This window comes from Castor canadensis, chromosome 8, assembly GCF_047511655.1.
Source record: "Castor canadensis chromosome 8, mCasCan1.hap1v2, whole genome shotgun sequence".
NCBI classification, from domain to species: Eukaryota; Metazoa; Chordata; class Mammalia; order Rodentia; family Castoridae; genus Castor; species Castor canadensis.
The window spans coordinates 78,437,306-78,454,096 of record NC_133393.1 but is presented as its reverse complement, the minus strand read 5'-3'; the positions used below and the strand labels follow the sequence as shown (position 1 = coordinate 78,454,096).

The following is a 16,791-nucleotide window of genomic DNA, read 5'->3' as shown; positions in this document are numbered from 1 at the left end:
GCCAATTTTCATGCTTGTCACAGAACTAGGAGTCCAGTTGGAAAAGGTGTTGAGATGTTAGTCATGACCCAGTAATAATGAAGGGGATATATATTTCAGAGGTAAATTAAATGTAAGCTACTTTTCAATCTGGAAATACACTTAAACTCTCAAACTCAACCGTTGTCTAATGCAGTAAAACAATACAAAGTATTTGGTTATTTCAAAATGGTTATATTATTTCTGAGTAACATCTGATTATATCTTAAGCACAAATACAAATTTATTAAATTATTGTGGTAGGCTTTTAAGAATGGCATTCAATTGCAACATGATTGTAATATAGCATTCCAAATATTCAGAGGGGCAATTTCTTCATAGCAATGTAGCTTTCCCAAATGATAGAGGACATTTACAAAGTTACTGATTTGGAGATCACTGAATTCTATAGCATTTTCCATTAAAGGAAGAAAGGTTTTAAGATGAACTTAAAACCACTAGGTTGCCGGGAGCTGGTGGCTCACGCCTGTAATCCTAGCTACGCAGGAGTCAGAGATAAGGAGGATCACAGTTCGAAGCTAGCCCAGGAAAATAGTCCATGAGACCCTTTCTCTAAAAAATCCATCACAAAAAAGGGACAGTGGGGTGGTTCAAGGTGTAGGCTCTGAGTTCAAACACCAAAACCACCAAAAAAATAAAAAACACTAGGCATATTCCCATTGTCCTCCATGTACAGCTTAATATACACTATGAGAAGCTCAAAACAATTTTAGTGTTTAAAAGTGCCCCTAGCAGAGATAATTGTAAAAGTTATTATGTTGATATAGAATTTTAACTTAATTATGCATGATTTAAATCTACATATCCACTTTGCCTCTTACATTGTACTAATATTTAGGAACTGGTGAAGGGAGTATGGAAGTGAAGCAGTTAAACATCTAAAAACTCCACCTAGAAAGTGGTTTCTTACTCTTTTCTGCTGGACAGAAGAAGACAAAGCAAAAAAGGCAAAATGTGTTTTTCATTACAGTGTTCAAGTCAGTGGCTTTGGTAATATAGTTCAACTTAATAGTTTGGTGTGTTACCAAAAATAGCAGGTTAAATGGTTAGATTACATCATCTGTGGTAACATCAGGATAAATTGCCTATTTATTAGAAGACATAAAATTAAGAAAATGAATATCTAGTAACTTCAATAAAGTAGAAGAGATGTCTTCTTTTAGAAACCTCCCCTCTAGGCTCCACCACCATCCTCTGTCTGGCCCAGCACATGATTGTCTTTTAATCATTCTACAGCAATAACCTTAAAATTTATCTCCTTGTAGCTTACTTCCCTACAATATATGTTGTCTGAAATCATCTGCAAGACTTTTCAAGTGAGAAAATTTGATCCTGTTACTTCACCCTAGGGGATTTAGTAGATATGCTTGTAAGAAGTCTAGAATTAAATGTCCTTAAAGATCCTCCTAGGTTTGGCTAAGATATCTATAGTCTGTTTAAAACTGAAAAGGAAAATAAAGGCTTAGAATAACCAAACGCATATGTAAGTAATTAAGTATATGCTTCTCTGTGGATATTTATTTATGAACAAGGATGGTTGCTAACTGATAGTCTAAAGTTTATAACAAATGCAACATGAACTAAATTAGCTTATTTAAATTTATTTTCAAAACATTGTAGCTCTCTGTACATTCTGTTAATTTAGCTCATAATAATGTATAATAAGTCCTTTTAATATAAGATAATATAGAATTTATGAAATAGTATATTTGTGATGAAACATTAGGGGTGTTATATTTGCCTTGATTTGTACTGTAAACATTCAATAAAGAATAATTTCTTAAGACAGCAAAATGTGTTCAGGTCAAAGAGGAGTAGAATTAAAGGTTGCCATGTCTAGTAAATTTTCTAAGATATTTATAATAATAAAGTCTTCATCTTTGTAAGAGTTAAATTTGTGAATCAGCATGTGACATAAAACAAAGCATGTGGCCTGATAGGGAAAAGTATCAATTTTTCTAGAGACCTAAACTATAGTCTTAAGTTGCCCAAATTATTCTTGTTACTAACTTTTTCTCTATGTGGAAATCATAAATCAATTGAATAGCTATTTATCAAAACCCTGTTACGTGCTGAGTAGTCTCCTACGTATGTACATTCTAAGCTTGAACAAGGCACACAAGAGTTTTGCACATGTGGAGCTTAGATTCAGAAAGGATGGAGAGAGACCATAAACAAGTATATGCTAATAAATAGGATAGTTTTAAATGACAATAAATGTTAGGAAGAAAATAGTGTGAGATGATGAAGAATTACTCAAGAATGGGTAGCTACCTAAAATTGGTGGATGAAGAAGGTTCTTTGAAGAAGGGACCTCTGAGAGAAACAAAATGACAAGAATGAAACTGCATACTAAGATTCAAAGAATCCCAGGCAGAGGGGAAGAATAAGTACAGATGCCTCAAGGTATAAATAACATCACAGTCTTCTATATATAAGGAAAATCAAGTGAGAAGGAGAAAAAAACATCTTTATTGAGATGACAGAATATGGCAGGCCAGATTGCATAGGACACTATGGGCCACAGTACAGAATTTAGATGTTACTCTCTGGGACCGCCTTCTAAGAGGAGTTACATGATTTGATTACGCTTGAAAGGACACTTCAGAGTGTGCATAGAGAGTGGAGACCAAGGTTGGAAGTGGAGAGATTCATTAGAATTTCAATAGGGCAGGGGTGAGAGAAATGTGGGACCGTACAAACATAAGTGCATCTTAAATGTGTGACTAGGCCGGCTGTACTGTAATATGTGTCTGTTGAAGGAATGAACAGCAAATGCTTGTTAACATTAAAATCTAGCAATGTGCTAAATTCTAGGCTCCATGATTTAGACATGAAACTAAAACAAAACAAAGTATTAGCAGTCCTTAAATTTGCACAGAGGCATAAAATTTTTCCTTTTATATGCTTTCCTCATTACAAATAATGTAAACAATTTGTCAATAAATCCAAACTTAGAAAAGAAAATTCTAGAATGTTATTACTGGAACATCTGATTTTTATAATATTTAGGCCATGGTTTCTCTGTGTAACGCTGGTTAGACTGAGATCAATAATGGAAGGTCTACCATTAGCAAGACCTTTTCATTAGTTGGCCAAAAAAAAAAAAAAGAAAAGAAACTAGAGGAAAATACACAGAGTATGAAGAACTATCCTATATATATAGGATATTTACACTGGGATGTCTAATTACTAAATTTTTGGGAAATGAACTAAATATTAATTGTAGTTATTTTAAGGTACTTGGCCTATGAATGATTGTTTCCTAAGTCTTTTAGATTACTATAATTTTTAAAATTTCAAAAAGGACAAAATAGTAGTGTTTAAATTGAAAGTGAACATATCAAATACACTATCCAAAATTTTTTGATTTAAAAAACCCTGTATGTATTATGATAAATTTCACAAAGAAATATGGCCTATGATGGAAACTAGTATTTAAGTTTCTGAATTCTCCAGCATTTTGTTAAAGGGGGCTTTTGTGAGTATAATACATGACATACTCATCTAGTAAGCTGTAAATCATTATAGTTCCTAAATCAATTATTCATACCTTTGATTTAGTAACTTCTAGCATTTCATATTCTCTCATGAAATTCTTAAGTTAGCAACAAATTTAATGCAATACAATGAAAAATTCTACCATGTAGAAAAGAAAAAACTATAAAAAGTTAAGCAAAAGAGTGCTACAAATCCAAAACAAAGAAGAAATCTCTGCCAGAAAAGTATACTTGATATTAACCTGTGAGAAATTGAGTTTGCAGAAAAATGGGTTAAATAAAAAGAGAGAGCAAGGAAAAGGAAATAAATCTAGTGTGTTTTGTTTTATTATGATACTTGCATGTGTAAACAACAGAGAGGAGGTTAGAAGAGTATTAAATATAGTCCAGTGGATTTTCTTTTGATGTAAGAGGAGTTTGGACATTATTAAGAATGGTCTGTACTATATGCCACTTTTAATGCCTTATATTTTAAATGTGCCTTTTTATTTTAAAATACTTAATTGACAAATACAGATTAAAAATATTCAAGGTATACAGCATGATGGTTTGTTATGTACACATACACACTATGTAATGGCTACCATGATCAGATCAACACATCCATCACCTTCCATCATGTGCACTAGATCTCCAGAACTTAATCATCTCATAACTGAATTTTAAAATTTTGGGGGGATTATTCTTTCTTATTGATGTACATTAAATTGTCCACAGTAAGGGTTTCATCATGACATTTCTATACATGCATATAAAATACTTTGATCATATTTACCCCCATTACTCTTTCTTATCATCTATCCCCCAATTCCCTCCATTCTCTCCCCATTTCCTTTCCCCTTCCACCTTTCTAGTTATTCCCCATTTACTTTCATGACCTTGATTGTTTTGTTTTGTTTCCTCTTAGCTTCCACAAATGGGAGAAAACATGAAGATTTGTTTCTGTGGGACTGGCTTATTTCCGAAAACGTGATAAGCTCTAGTTTCATCCTGTTTTCCAGCAAAAAACACAATTTCATTCCTTTTAAGACTGAGTCAAATTCTATTATGTATCTATACTAAATTTTCTTGACTCATAACTGACTGTTTTTACTGAGCCTCAATGTCTAGATAATAATCAACAAGTATGTGGAATGTTGCAATTTACCTTTGTGACTCACAAGGAATGAAATTACAAGTTTTAAGGCATCACGGACATTTCAAATCTTAGTTGATTTGAAAAGTGTAAAGGCTTCCCTTTACACTTGGGAAGCCATGTGGCATAGAAGCATACAAATATTTAATAGAAATGTGTCCCAAATGATGGCTTACCTGAAATTTTCACTTGAGACACAACACCATCTCCCCCATCACTGTGTGCTCGAACCTCTACCACATACTCCCCATCTCGAGGGATGGGGACTTCTATGGAATGTTTGTGAGTTGAGTACAGCTTTCCATCATGCTGGCCATCAGGTCTATAGAGTACCTTATGGAGTCCAAAAATATAAATGCTTAATAAAGGAGTAACAATGAGCCAAGGCCCTAACATCAGATAAAACGTTCTCTATCAATTTTAATTTTTTCACAGATACTAAAGTTTAATATCTGATGCAAAATGTGATATCATACTATGTAGACAACATCTGAAACTAAGCTTTTCCCCTTTTCATTGGCTATGTTCTGGACAATGGAGTCATAAGCACTGCCCCCCAAAATGAATTCCTTACAACTTTCCTTCTTAAGCACTGGTTGCTCTAACAATTCTATTCTTTAAAACAATGATTGTTTGTCTTACTCATTTGACATGGCATTTTCCTAAAATTCACTGAAGATACTTCTCATTTCAAAATTTATTTTGAATTATGTCATCTGATTCAGCTACATAGGTAGAGTAAAATAGCTGAATAGGTTTTGCTGAAATAGAAGCAAGAATGCAGCTTGTGTGGAGAGTAATCCAGTCATCTTTTATGTACCTTATAGCCTGTCACTGTAGATTCATTTGATAGTGCAACAACATGGTCCCAGGTGATTATGTAGCGTGAACCAGACCTTACTGAGCTGATGATCCTTGGTGGCTGGCTAGGAGCTGTGGAAAGTAATAACATTCAATTAGCGGTCACTATATCCAACCTCAGTTCTACAGACTTCATTGCATTAGGAATCACAATGCTGATGATTACCATGCTGACAACAACAACAACAGGACTGTGCTAAGTGCTGTATATCCACAAGCTCCTTTATGGCACCCAGTGACCTTGTAAGGGAAGGAATATAATATCTTTTAAAAAAATATGTACCAACTTCTTTTCTAGCAATTCTACCCAGTGAACCTACAAAATACTTAAAGATGTGTATACAAGGATATTCTCTTTTATTTAAAATATTGGAAACAATCTATCCTTTAATAGCAATTGGTTAAATAGCATTGTTCAAGTATACCTAAAGATTTTAATGACATTAAATGTACACAATATATTACTTCACTAGAAAGCAGTATACAAAACAGTATATATATAGAACCATCCAGTGACACAATATTATATGTGTATCCATTATAAAATGGCTAGGAAATTGTCAAAATAACATCTTTTATTTTCTTCTCATCATGGTCCACTTGGGTTTCTTTCTCTACCAGTCTTTTGAAACTGCTGTTTTCAAGGTCAGCAAGCACCACCACTTGGCTATATCTGTTATGTTTTGAAACTTAAATCCTTGGTTATTCTACAGATTTAACATTCCACGGATTTGTACTTATTTTTTCTTGAATTTCTGTTCTTTTCTTAAATTCAGTGTTTCTCCTCTGGATTTTCCTTCTACCTCTCCTGCTGTTCCTTCTCATTAATCATGCTGAGTTGGCTCCATGTCTTCAGTTTAAATTCTGAGTGTTCGAATGACTTAGAACTTGATCCTGTGCATCATTCTTCTCTGTTTGTGAGTTGTTCCCATGAACATAAATCTGGGCCTGTAGCTTTAAAACTCACAATCTATCTCTAACCTTCACTTCTTCTCTTTCTTCACTTCTACATATACATGCCCAACTGCCTATTTTTACTTGTACATCTGAAAGACTTCTCAGATGTCATGCAATCAAGGCAGATCATTTTCATGTTCCCCTTAAAGTAACTCTTGTGAAAATTTCCCATCTTTTTGCACATGGCATAATCAAACCACCAGCTTATCAAACAATAATTTGTGCTCATTACAACTTCAGGTCACCATTAACAATTCTTAAATAATGAATGGCCTCCTAATTAACCCTCCTGTTTTCACTCTTAACTTATCACTATCCATTCTACCCAGAGGACAGAATAATTTTTAGAAAGCATAAGTTTGACATCACACCCTGTCTTAAAATTTTCCAATGGTTTCTTATCACAGTTAGATCCCAAATTTCTTACTATGGCTTACAAGGCCCTCCATATTTTGAAATCAGCACACTTCTTCCTCTTCACCTCCACAGCTAAAACATTTCAAGTCTTCTTTCACCTTAAGATTTTGCTTATTCTCTCTGCTGGAAACAACATTTCCCTAGCTCTTAACCTATTTTGTGTCTTCTCATTAGGAGATACTCTGTGCTCAAGTGAATTTCCTAAGTTTGAAACCCTAACTGGTAATCATGACTAAGGGTTCTTGTGAAAGTTTCTAGATCCTGTATAAACTTTTTATATGTTCAATTGGACTTAGGAAGAGAGATATCAAAGTAAAGCAGGAGCATGGCCAGAAGATCTTAGTAGAACAGGTGGTCTTTTTAGATGAACAATGAGAATGTGCACTAATGAGAGGGAACATAATATTGTAACATCTAACTTGCATTCTCATTGTGCAATGATGGTTTGTAAATTAAGCATGGAAATAAGCAGAAATTTAATTTTCATATGTTGCCAATGCACTCCTATGAAAAAATGTTAAAATTAAATACAGAATGCAGACAAGTTAATTATCTAATGGTGCACAGTTAGAAGGGGAGTCTTTCCAAAGGAAAGTTATCTAATTTTATTGCAAAAGTATATTTAAGGCATTCTTCACATTTTTGCATTATCTACAATAATTAATAATGCTTCAAAATATCTTGTGTCTCTAAATGATATCATTGAAAACCAAATGTGCACAGGTAGCTAGGTAGGAAATTTCTCTCGAATATGATTGCATGATGATTGAATAAAATGGTAGTTTTTGACAAGTCTATATCAAATATGATACTCACGTGCTTTCCTGGTGAAGGTCTCAATCACGTCACTTGAGGGTCCACACCCTGCACTATTGCAGGCTCCAACTTCCACAAAGTACTGAGTGTCCGGCAGAAGGTTTTCCAGCCTGGCTGAGTACTCTTGACTGGTGACTTGAACCCGGTGTGCAGCTGCCTCCTTGTCATGGGCGGCCCAGTACCGAATCTAAAAACATCCAAGATGAGTAATGTCTGGCCATGATTCAGACTCTTCGCTTGTTAAAAGTTCTTTTCCATTGGCTCTGATCATTGGTGTTGGATGAAACCAGAGTCTCAATTGTTACATAATGACATTTACCATTTTATCAGTCTTAGAATATGGCAATCTAATTAAAAACATCAAAAACAAGTCAATGGGCAGGGAGCAGAGTTCAAGTGGTAGAGTGACTTGCAGGCAGGAAACCCTGGGTTTAATCCTCAATACTGAAAAAAAAAGGCTCACCTCATTGACTAACGTAGTTTTCATTGACCAGAGAGAGAGAGAGAAGGAGAAACAGGGGAAGACAGAGACAGAAAGAATAACCCCAAAGCTCTACATAAGGTTTATTTTCAAAATAATAAAAATGTATCTTTAGAGATATTTGTGACAATAATCTTGATTATTATCTCTTTAATTTCTATATACACATGGTCTCAAACTTGTTGTGATAAGGAGTTTGACAGAAAAAATATACCTTGCTTAAAAAAATCATTATCTGACCTACAATATGACAGCAGAATAATTTCTTCTAGATCCTTTGTAAAATATGCATTTATAGGTGTTTCCTTTTATCACATGTAAAAGAAATACCAAAGATATCTACCTAGTAACTTGATACGCTATAAAAATAATTTCTTAAAGTATTTTTTAAAATTTTATCCATGTTCTGATTAGATATGATTTCTTTTATGAAATGACTTCAGCTTTCCTTCTGTCCTAAAGTTTAAGAAAAGTTATGAATTATAATTAGGTCCTTTAAATAAAGGCTTTGGGGGAGATCAGAAATCTTTAGTTATATCTCAGGCATGAATAACAAAGAATTATTTAGAAGTATATTGGTATTTTACATGTTCTAGGTACCTTATATAAAATAATGGGGTTTTCATTATACAATTAGCCAAAATATTAATATAATCCTAAACCTTCAATTTCTATATACACATGAAAAATTAGAAAATGGGACTAGATAACCCAAATTCATTTGGCAAAAGTAAGGTTAATATCTAGGATGCACTACATATTTACATAAAAGCTAAGACTACTTATTTATTGGTTTTCTTTGTATTATTCTTATTTTGTTTACTAATAATCATCTTTCTAGTATCTTTTGTTTCAATTGAATTTCTTAAGCATTTCTGTCATCTGACCATAAGGACAGAGGAAGTGGAAATGTACCCCTTGGCTCCCAGACTAAGCTGAGTTGACAGAGAAGACACCCTAGCTTTCTAGATTAGCAGGAGCCTCCTTGTTAATGCAGTAGTGTTTCAGTGCTGAAGCATTCAGGCAGTGACTGCACTCATCAGAGCAGGAGGAAGAAACAACTACACATACATAATTCTGAAAGGAGCTAAAAATTACTTTGCTGTCATATTCTAGGCCATGTAGTGAATATTTTTGTTAAGCTAGGTAAATTTTTTCTGTCAAACTCCTTATCTTAACAATTTTGAAACCCTGTAAACAGGAAATAAATAATCAATATTATTGTCACAAACATTTCTAAATATATTACTTTTATTATTTTGAAGGTAACTCTTATCCATGTCTGTGAGCATTTTAACTAGATAACATAGAAGGCCTTTTCCTTGTTAAGGAGAAGAAAAATAAAATGATCATTTATGTTCTAAAGAAATGCCAGGCTCTGCATTAGAATCATCCACACAGATTACTCAACAAACCTATGATGGTAGAATTCATCTTGTCTTTCAACAATCAAAACTGAGGCTTATTAGGATCCTGATTTTTTTTCTTCTTTTTTCAGTGCTGAGGATAGAGCCCAGGACCTTGCACATGCTAGGCAAGCCCTGTGCCACTGAACTATACCCTCAACCCTTTTGTTTCTATTTTGTTTTTTGAGTCAAGGTCTGGCCACTACCTTTGCCTGGGCTGGCTTTGAACTTACATTACTCCTGCCTCCCCCTCCTCAGTAGCTGGGATTACAAATGTCCACCACCATGCCCAGCAGTTCCTGAATAATAATATGCATGTTTGTTCCCTGATATGCAAACTACATTTTAAAACACCATTCCATGATAACTACTTTTATATTCAGTTTAAAGAGGGGGGGTTATAGGCTTGATTATTATAATAAAGGCAATTTCTATAAGATTTATATACTAAAATAAACAACGAAAAATATTTTCTGCCATTTTGCTCAAAATTCCATTTGCATTTAGCAAAACAAAAAGAAAGAACAAAGCATTCCTTAATTTGCTCCTTGGAATTATATTTTAAATGACCAGTTCCTTTATTCATCTGATTCTGGCAAGAATCTATGTATCCACAGTCTCTATTAAAATTCGTAATCAACTGAAGGAGTGATTAGCTACCCTGTTGTAACTTGGGAACAGAAAGAGTTACAGAGTATAGCAAATAATCCATGATTTCCCTATATTCCAGTGTGAAGTTAGATGACATTTTTACCTGTGTACTTAACCTTTACAAATGAAAGCATCTGATACAGAATAGTTTGACTGCATATCATTAAGCATATGTTTACACAAAACTTATGTTTCAAAGAGTCCTAAAGGAAAGAGTCCAAAGGATTCCGTGTCTAATGTTGACTCACAATAGTGCTTATTTGCCAATTATGGAGTTGTCTCAGGACTTATCTCTCTGAATTCTTACTAGATTATAAATTCAGTATAAGTGTATGCTATTTTCTAACACTGTGTGTGTAAGTCTGGGTTTTGACACATGGTACTCATTCATTCACTGAACAAATATTTATTTGGATATACACAAATGTGTTGTTTGCCTTCATAGGTAATGCTTTCAAAAAAGGAGTAATTAAAAATGTCTAGGTTCACATATTATTATGAATATCATTGATAGAGAACTGATTAATTTTTCTCTTCATAAAAGTATTAGAAAGCAAAAGAAAAGCCTCAGAAAAACCTAACTTCTATTTTTAGTAAGGAATAATTATACTTACAACAAATTTATGGTCTATAATATCATCAATTTTACCCAGGAAAACTCAAGAACTTTGTAAGAAAAGCAGCTCTTTTAACCTCATTTCCTGATGAATAACGTAATAGATACCATGGATGATAGTATCTTGAAGTTCTTAAAGATATTTAGCAGTTCTGAACACTAGGCTTGCTCCTTTTATAATGCGCTGCTTCTGGAAGCTTTTATAATGGATCTCTAAGTTATTTCCTTTAAATTATGAATTTTTTCTATTCTAAAAATAATTCCTGACATGGGAATATTCCCCTATTAAGGATGTAATAATCTGTAGGAAAAGAATCTAAATATGGTATTTAAGTAAAATAAAAGTGAGACCAACACACAAAAAACACTTGATCTCTATGTATAACAACTAAATTTTCCAGATACCAGACTAATTCAAGTATTAGTACATTCTATGAAAATTAATAGTAATAACATAAATTATTAAAAATGCGTATTTGCATGCCTCTGGGAAACAACTCAGAGTTCCATTTTATTTCTGCTACTGGTACAGAAGCCAACCAGTTCTTAGCTGGCTCCAAGAAGCTTCATGCAAACCCAAGACAGAACTTTTCCTTCACTCCTCTGCCAGTGCCACACCTCTGTCCATTCAGGGTCGCCCTTCACTGTAGTGTGAAACTTGCTCAGGAGGCACTGGACGTGGGCAGGAAATGATGTCCATAAGACAGTGGGGAAAGAAGTGGATGGATGCTCCCCCTTTATCCTAGGCAGGGCAGTTGCAAAGCACATTTGCCAAGTTCCTGAAAGGTCTCAAGGGTGTAGTCCCACTTGTCCACCATGGATAAAGCATCTTTGCATCTGAGCTCTGCCATTTCCTGTTCACCAGTCTTTTCCTCCCACCTGCTCTCTAGGATCATATTTAAAAAAATAAACGAACAGTAATAAAAAGGCGCCTTTTTCCATGTCATTGTGTTAGGCTTTGCTTTGAGGAGCTGCAGACTAATGCTTTCTATAAAATGATTAAGCACTCCCCAATATCTTGTCTACCACAATAATTTGGCCTGTAAATACATAACAGTAGACTGCTCAGCGTTGTTCATTTTTATGATGGTTGTACATTAATCATTGGTATTAATCTCCAATTTAGCTGCTAAGAGTTTTTACATTCATTATTTCAGATAGTTTGTTTACTTATTTTCACTAAACTAATTAAATGAATGTTTTACTGGTGGGTGATCAAACCAAAAATCTTTTGTGGATTCCTGGGTAGCAGCATTTACCTTTTATAAGAAGGACACTTTTGTATTTTTCTAGATCACCTATACTATAGAAAAATTCACCAAGTATTAAGATTGGAAATGGGGAACTCTTTGAAGAAAAAGACATAAAAACAAGTGACCTTCAGATTTTGTACTTAGATACATTTTAAAATCTACAAAGGAAGAGAAGAATGTTTTTAGGCTCAATTACCTACAATGCTCCTTTGAAATATCAGGAAATTAACCTTGAAATGGGTCAATTACACAGGACTCAGGATGTCCTCACCTTTATATTTTATTGTCCAAGTATCTGGGAATTATAGCTGGGATTTCAACATGCCTGCTTAATATTTTATTTTAAAATTTTAATGCATATAACTTAGATTCATCATACATTTTCATAGGGTGCAGTGAAGTAATGTTTTTCATGATCATCTATCTTGTTAAACCATTGGCTTTTCCCATATTTCCAATATTTCCCATATTGTAGTCAGCTAAGTTTCCCCAAATACTTTTATAGAAGCATTTTCTTATAAGAAAAATAAATGGTAATGATTTTTCACTTTTAAACTTTCATGCTTCTCTTTTTGATATTCAATGGTCTGCGTGGAAGACATGAAAGGATTTTAAGAAAGTATAAATAGAATAATTCTATGACTGTAAATCATCCATTCTCTGGAGAGGCAAGACCTAGATTAAATTCTGCTTAAGACAATTGTTACTCAATTGTTAGACAATTGTTACTTGAGGCTTATTTGTAAGCCTCAAGTCCATCATCCTTAAAATGGAGATAGTAAAATTGTCTGTCCTTTAAGGTTGTATGAAATCAATACAATGAACTTAAATTGTTTAGCATAGCAAGATCTCAACAAATTGTAGCATTCAAATTATAATCATTTCCATCATTGTCATCATCTTTAAATGCTAATAATATAAAGTAGGGAAAAGCTTAAATAGCACAGCAATCCTATGAAATAATAATGATTCTTTTTCAGTTATATAGGTGAGGAAACTGAGACAGGTCAAATAAATTTTCCACAAAATTCCTAAGATCTAAGCTGATATTACAAACCCATGTCTTCTCAGTAACAAAGTTCATAACTTTCATGGTGGTGTAAAAAGTGAGAATCTGTGAAACCAAACTTTTCCCTAGAACACACTGTTCCCTTGAAACTATCCTGTGAGAAAAATCTTATTTGCTAAAGGTCATTTTTTGCTACTTGAGAGTTTTTAATTGAGATTTACTTTCCAATCAAAAAAGCTTACATTCTGATATTATCTAAATCAATGATATTTAGAGTCCAGGCTTCCTTCCTTTTAACTGTTGTCTCATTGAGATGATCAAAATATCAAATTTTGTTCTTTTTTATTTTTTTCATTTGCTGAAAATGAGTAATACAAAAGAAGTCCTGTTGTCCAAATTTTGACTTTTGAAGCACCAAATATTGATTTTTTTTTCTTCCAAAGACACTTTGGACTTATTTGTTACAAGAATTTGTATCAACTAGTGTCTCTCTCTGTCTCTCTGTCTCTCTCTGTCTGTCTCTCTCTCTCTCTGATATTTCTTTTCTTCTTGTTATAATGTTATTTCAAGATTAGGAATACTGAATATTCTAAGTCTCCTCTTATCTGCTGTCATTATTAATTCATCTGAACCCTTGAAAAGATTTTCTGAAGACACTTTGAGATCTACTTAAGTAATGAATTATGGTGCCAAAAAACTTTTTAGTCTGAGTACTTCTGCCTAAAGGCTTTTGTTGATTTGTGGCTAGATCTCAGAAAAATACCCTAGAGAGAACAAATTTTAACACTGTATTTGATCACACTTCCTTATTCCCTTCAGTACTCAATGAATATTTATTTAGTGCCTACATATGCCCAGTCCTGCTCTCAGCAGTAAGAACAAAACAGAGAAAGTCCTACCCTTGTGGAACTAATAGTCCATGGACACAGGAGATGGGAACACACGAAGTAAGAGACCACCCTGGCCGGCCACTGGGCAGCTCCAGAGCAGTGCTTCCTATCCACTCACTGAGTTAAGCAAGAGGGAGTCCATGATAGAGCATCATGTCCAAAGCTTTGAATCAGAAAATCTGAGTTCTAGACACTGCTCAGACACTGTTACTGACAGTGGAGGCAAGTTGTCACATCTTTTTTGTATCCATTTGCTCACCTTTAAAGGGAGGTGAAGCCAATTCCTGTGAGTTGTCACTTTCCTATAGAATCAAGTCTAACTTGTGTTGGCATTAGTTTAAATCTCCATCTATCCTTCTAGTTTCAGTTTTCTAGTTCTGACCCTCTTACTAAGAAGGTAAGCTTTCCCCTTGCTACCTAGCTAACTCAGACTGGTCATCTAAGACTCGGCTCAAGGGAAGATTTCTTTGGAACATTTTGATTGTTTGCATTTTTCAAAGATCAGATTCTGAAACATATTTGATATAATTATAATGATCTCCTTCAAAGGAATGTTTAGAAGGGAAACTCATAAGGGAAGTTGGATGACCATATTAAATATGCTGATATAAATTATTAAAGCGCTTTACAAAATCTTGAGATTTACCAACATTTTGTGAGAATATTGTCTTTTTTTGGCAGGGGGGAGGGGGTGACAGTACTGGTATTTGAACTCAGAGCCTCACATTTTCAAGTGGTAGTGTTCCTACCACTTGAGCCACACCCCCAGACCTTTTTGCTTTAGTTATTTTTCAGATAAGGTCTTGTGTTTTGTGCCTGGGCTGGCCTTAGACTGCAAACCTGGGATTACAGGTAGGAGCCAACTGAGAATGGTTGCTTTAAAAGATTTTGTCTAGGAGTTGGAAGTGTAGCTAAGTGGTAGAGTACTTGTCTGTGGTGCCTGAGACCCTGGGTTTGATCCCAGCCCCATTAAAATTGTCTTTGGCTGCTCATGAACATTATTATTTAGTCTTTTTTTTGGCCAACTGTTTCTTTTCATCCCTCCTGCATAAACCAGTCAGGAACCTCTATTGATAATATTTGCACATATTTAGTGGTACATTATGTTAATTTAAGACATGTATGTGATGTGTAATAATCATGTCAGTGCTTATAAATTCCCCAAACACTAAACACAGAGACAGTGTTAGGTATCACATCCACCGATAGGTACACAAGACAGTAAAGATGCAGTATCTTCGAAAACTTATTCCTGTATGTTGATGAGTAAATGTATTTAACTTTATAGAAGATTGAACTCACCTGATAGCTTTCCACTATTTTTTCTAAAACATGCTTCCAGTGAACTGATATCTCCGAAGACGATAGGACTTTGACACCTACTTCTGTCGGGGCTTCACTAGGAGCTGAAATTTGGTGAGGATATTATGGCTTAGTAAGATGTTTACATAAAGAAATTTGAATAAAACTGCTTTGTGAATGAATTACAACTATACTTGATATTTTAAAAATAAAATAAGATCAGTATTTTTGTTATGTCTTCCTTTATTGTTAATATTAGTATATTTCATTGCTACAGGTGATACCTGCACATACATATTCATCCACACGAATGCTCTGCAGACATACACACTTACACATGGGAAGCTTCCTGGATTACTATCTTATCTACAAGCAATAACCAGTACTTTTTATTTCTCCCAACAGATACATTTAAGAAGGCCTTTAGATACAAATTAAAATTAATTATATTTAGTTTATCAATTACACCTTTCCAAAAGTAAGAAATTTTTTATTTATTTAGAAAATTATTCATTATAATTAATTTTTTCTTACTTGCTATTTAGATGATCTAACAATACATGGCAATATTAATAATAAAAGTTTCCTCTTTATGCTCAAGATAAGATTTTAAAAATATTTTTAAGATCTTTTCAAACAAGTTGTGACACCCTCTATTTCTTGGGCTCAGGAAAGCTTTTTATATGTCTAATCTTCCCAACTGGGCATCAAATCAAATATGTATCAAAAAGGCCTCTGTTCAGGAGAAAAAAAGTAATTTACATCTCTTATGAAATTTACACAAAGAAACCAAGGAAAACTTTAAGCAGGGGTGATCAGTTTTTATTGCCTTTCATTAAGAAGCCATAATCCTATTTAATGTTAAAAAATGTCTTACACATGAACATTGTTGCCTTTCTAAATCAAAGTAAACATGCAGCGCTGTGATTGATTTCCTACCAGTAGAAGAAAGATTAACAACTTGTACAAGTTTCAGCACATGCAAGTTTTATGAGACTCATGAAATATTTATGAAAGAAATATAATTAAATACAAATGCCCATGACTAAATAGATGACAAGTGTGGCCTTTGCCGAAAGCTTACTTTAGCATCAAAAAAAGCAGTAAAAAATTGATATCAGATGAAACGATAACTTGTAAAATACTTTAACTTTCAGTTTCTGTGGGAGATGTAGTCATGTTTTTCAAATTATTAAAATAGAATGAAGTTACCACATTCCTGTTGAATAAGTACTGGCCTAGGGAATGTAATTTTTGACATCAGGACTCTTCCATTGTTTGATTGTAAGCAAGTTATTTCTACTTTTTAATTATTTTAAAGGGTTTAGTTGAGCCAAGTGACTCATATGGCTGCCTTTCATGCTTGCACCTTTTACATAAATTGTACTGTGCATACAGAGGTATGAACTTGATTTTATGTGGTATGAGTATAGTAAAATGACATGTTTGTATTCAAAG

The 16,791-nt window shown here is 33.8% G+C and overlaps 1 protein-coding gene across 4 annotated transcripts in view; it reads right to left on the bottom strand.

Annotated features, from left to right (window-relative positions):
- The window catches only part of Cntn1 (contactin 1), a 355,859-nt gene that overhangs the window by 27,722 nt on the left and 311,346 nt on the right, over window positions 1-16,791 (bottom strand). For all 4 annotated transcript variants that reach the window (XM_074083135.1, XM_074083139.1, XM_074083138.1 and 1 more), the window contains 4 exons: window positions 15,334-15,437; window positions 7,726-7,912; window positions 5,495-5,607; window positions 4,851-5,007 (listed from right to left, as the gene is read on the bottom strand). In XM_074083135.1, the coding sequence (XP_073939236.1) occupies window positions 4,851-5,007; window positions 5,495-5,607; window positions 7,726-7,912; window positions 15,334-15,437 (561 nt within the window). The remainder of the gene's footprint in view (window positions 1-4,850; window positions 5,008-5,494; window positions 5,608-7,725; window positions 7,913-15,333; window positions 15,438-16,791) is intronic.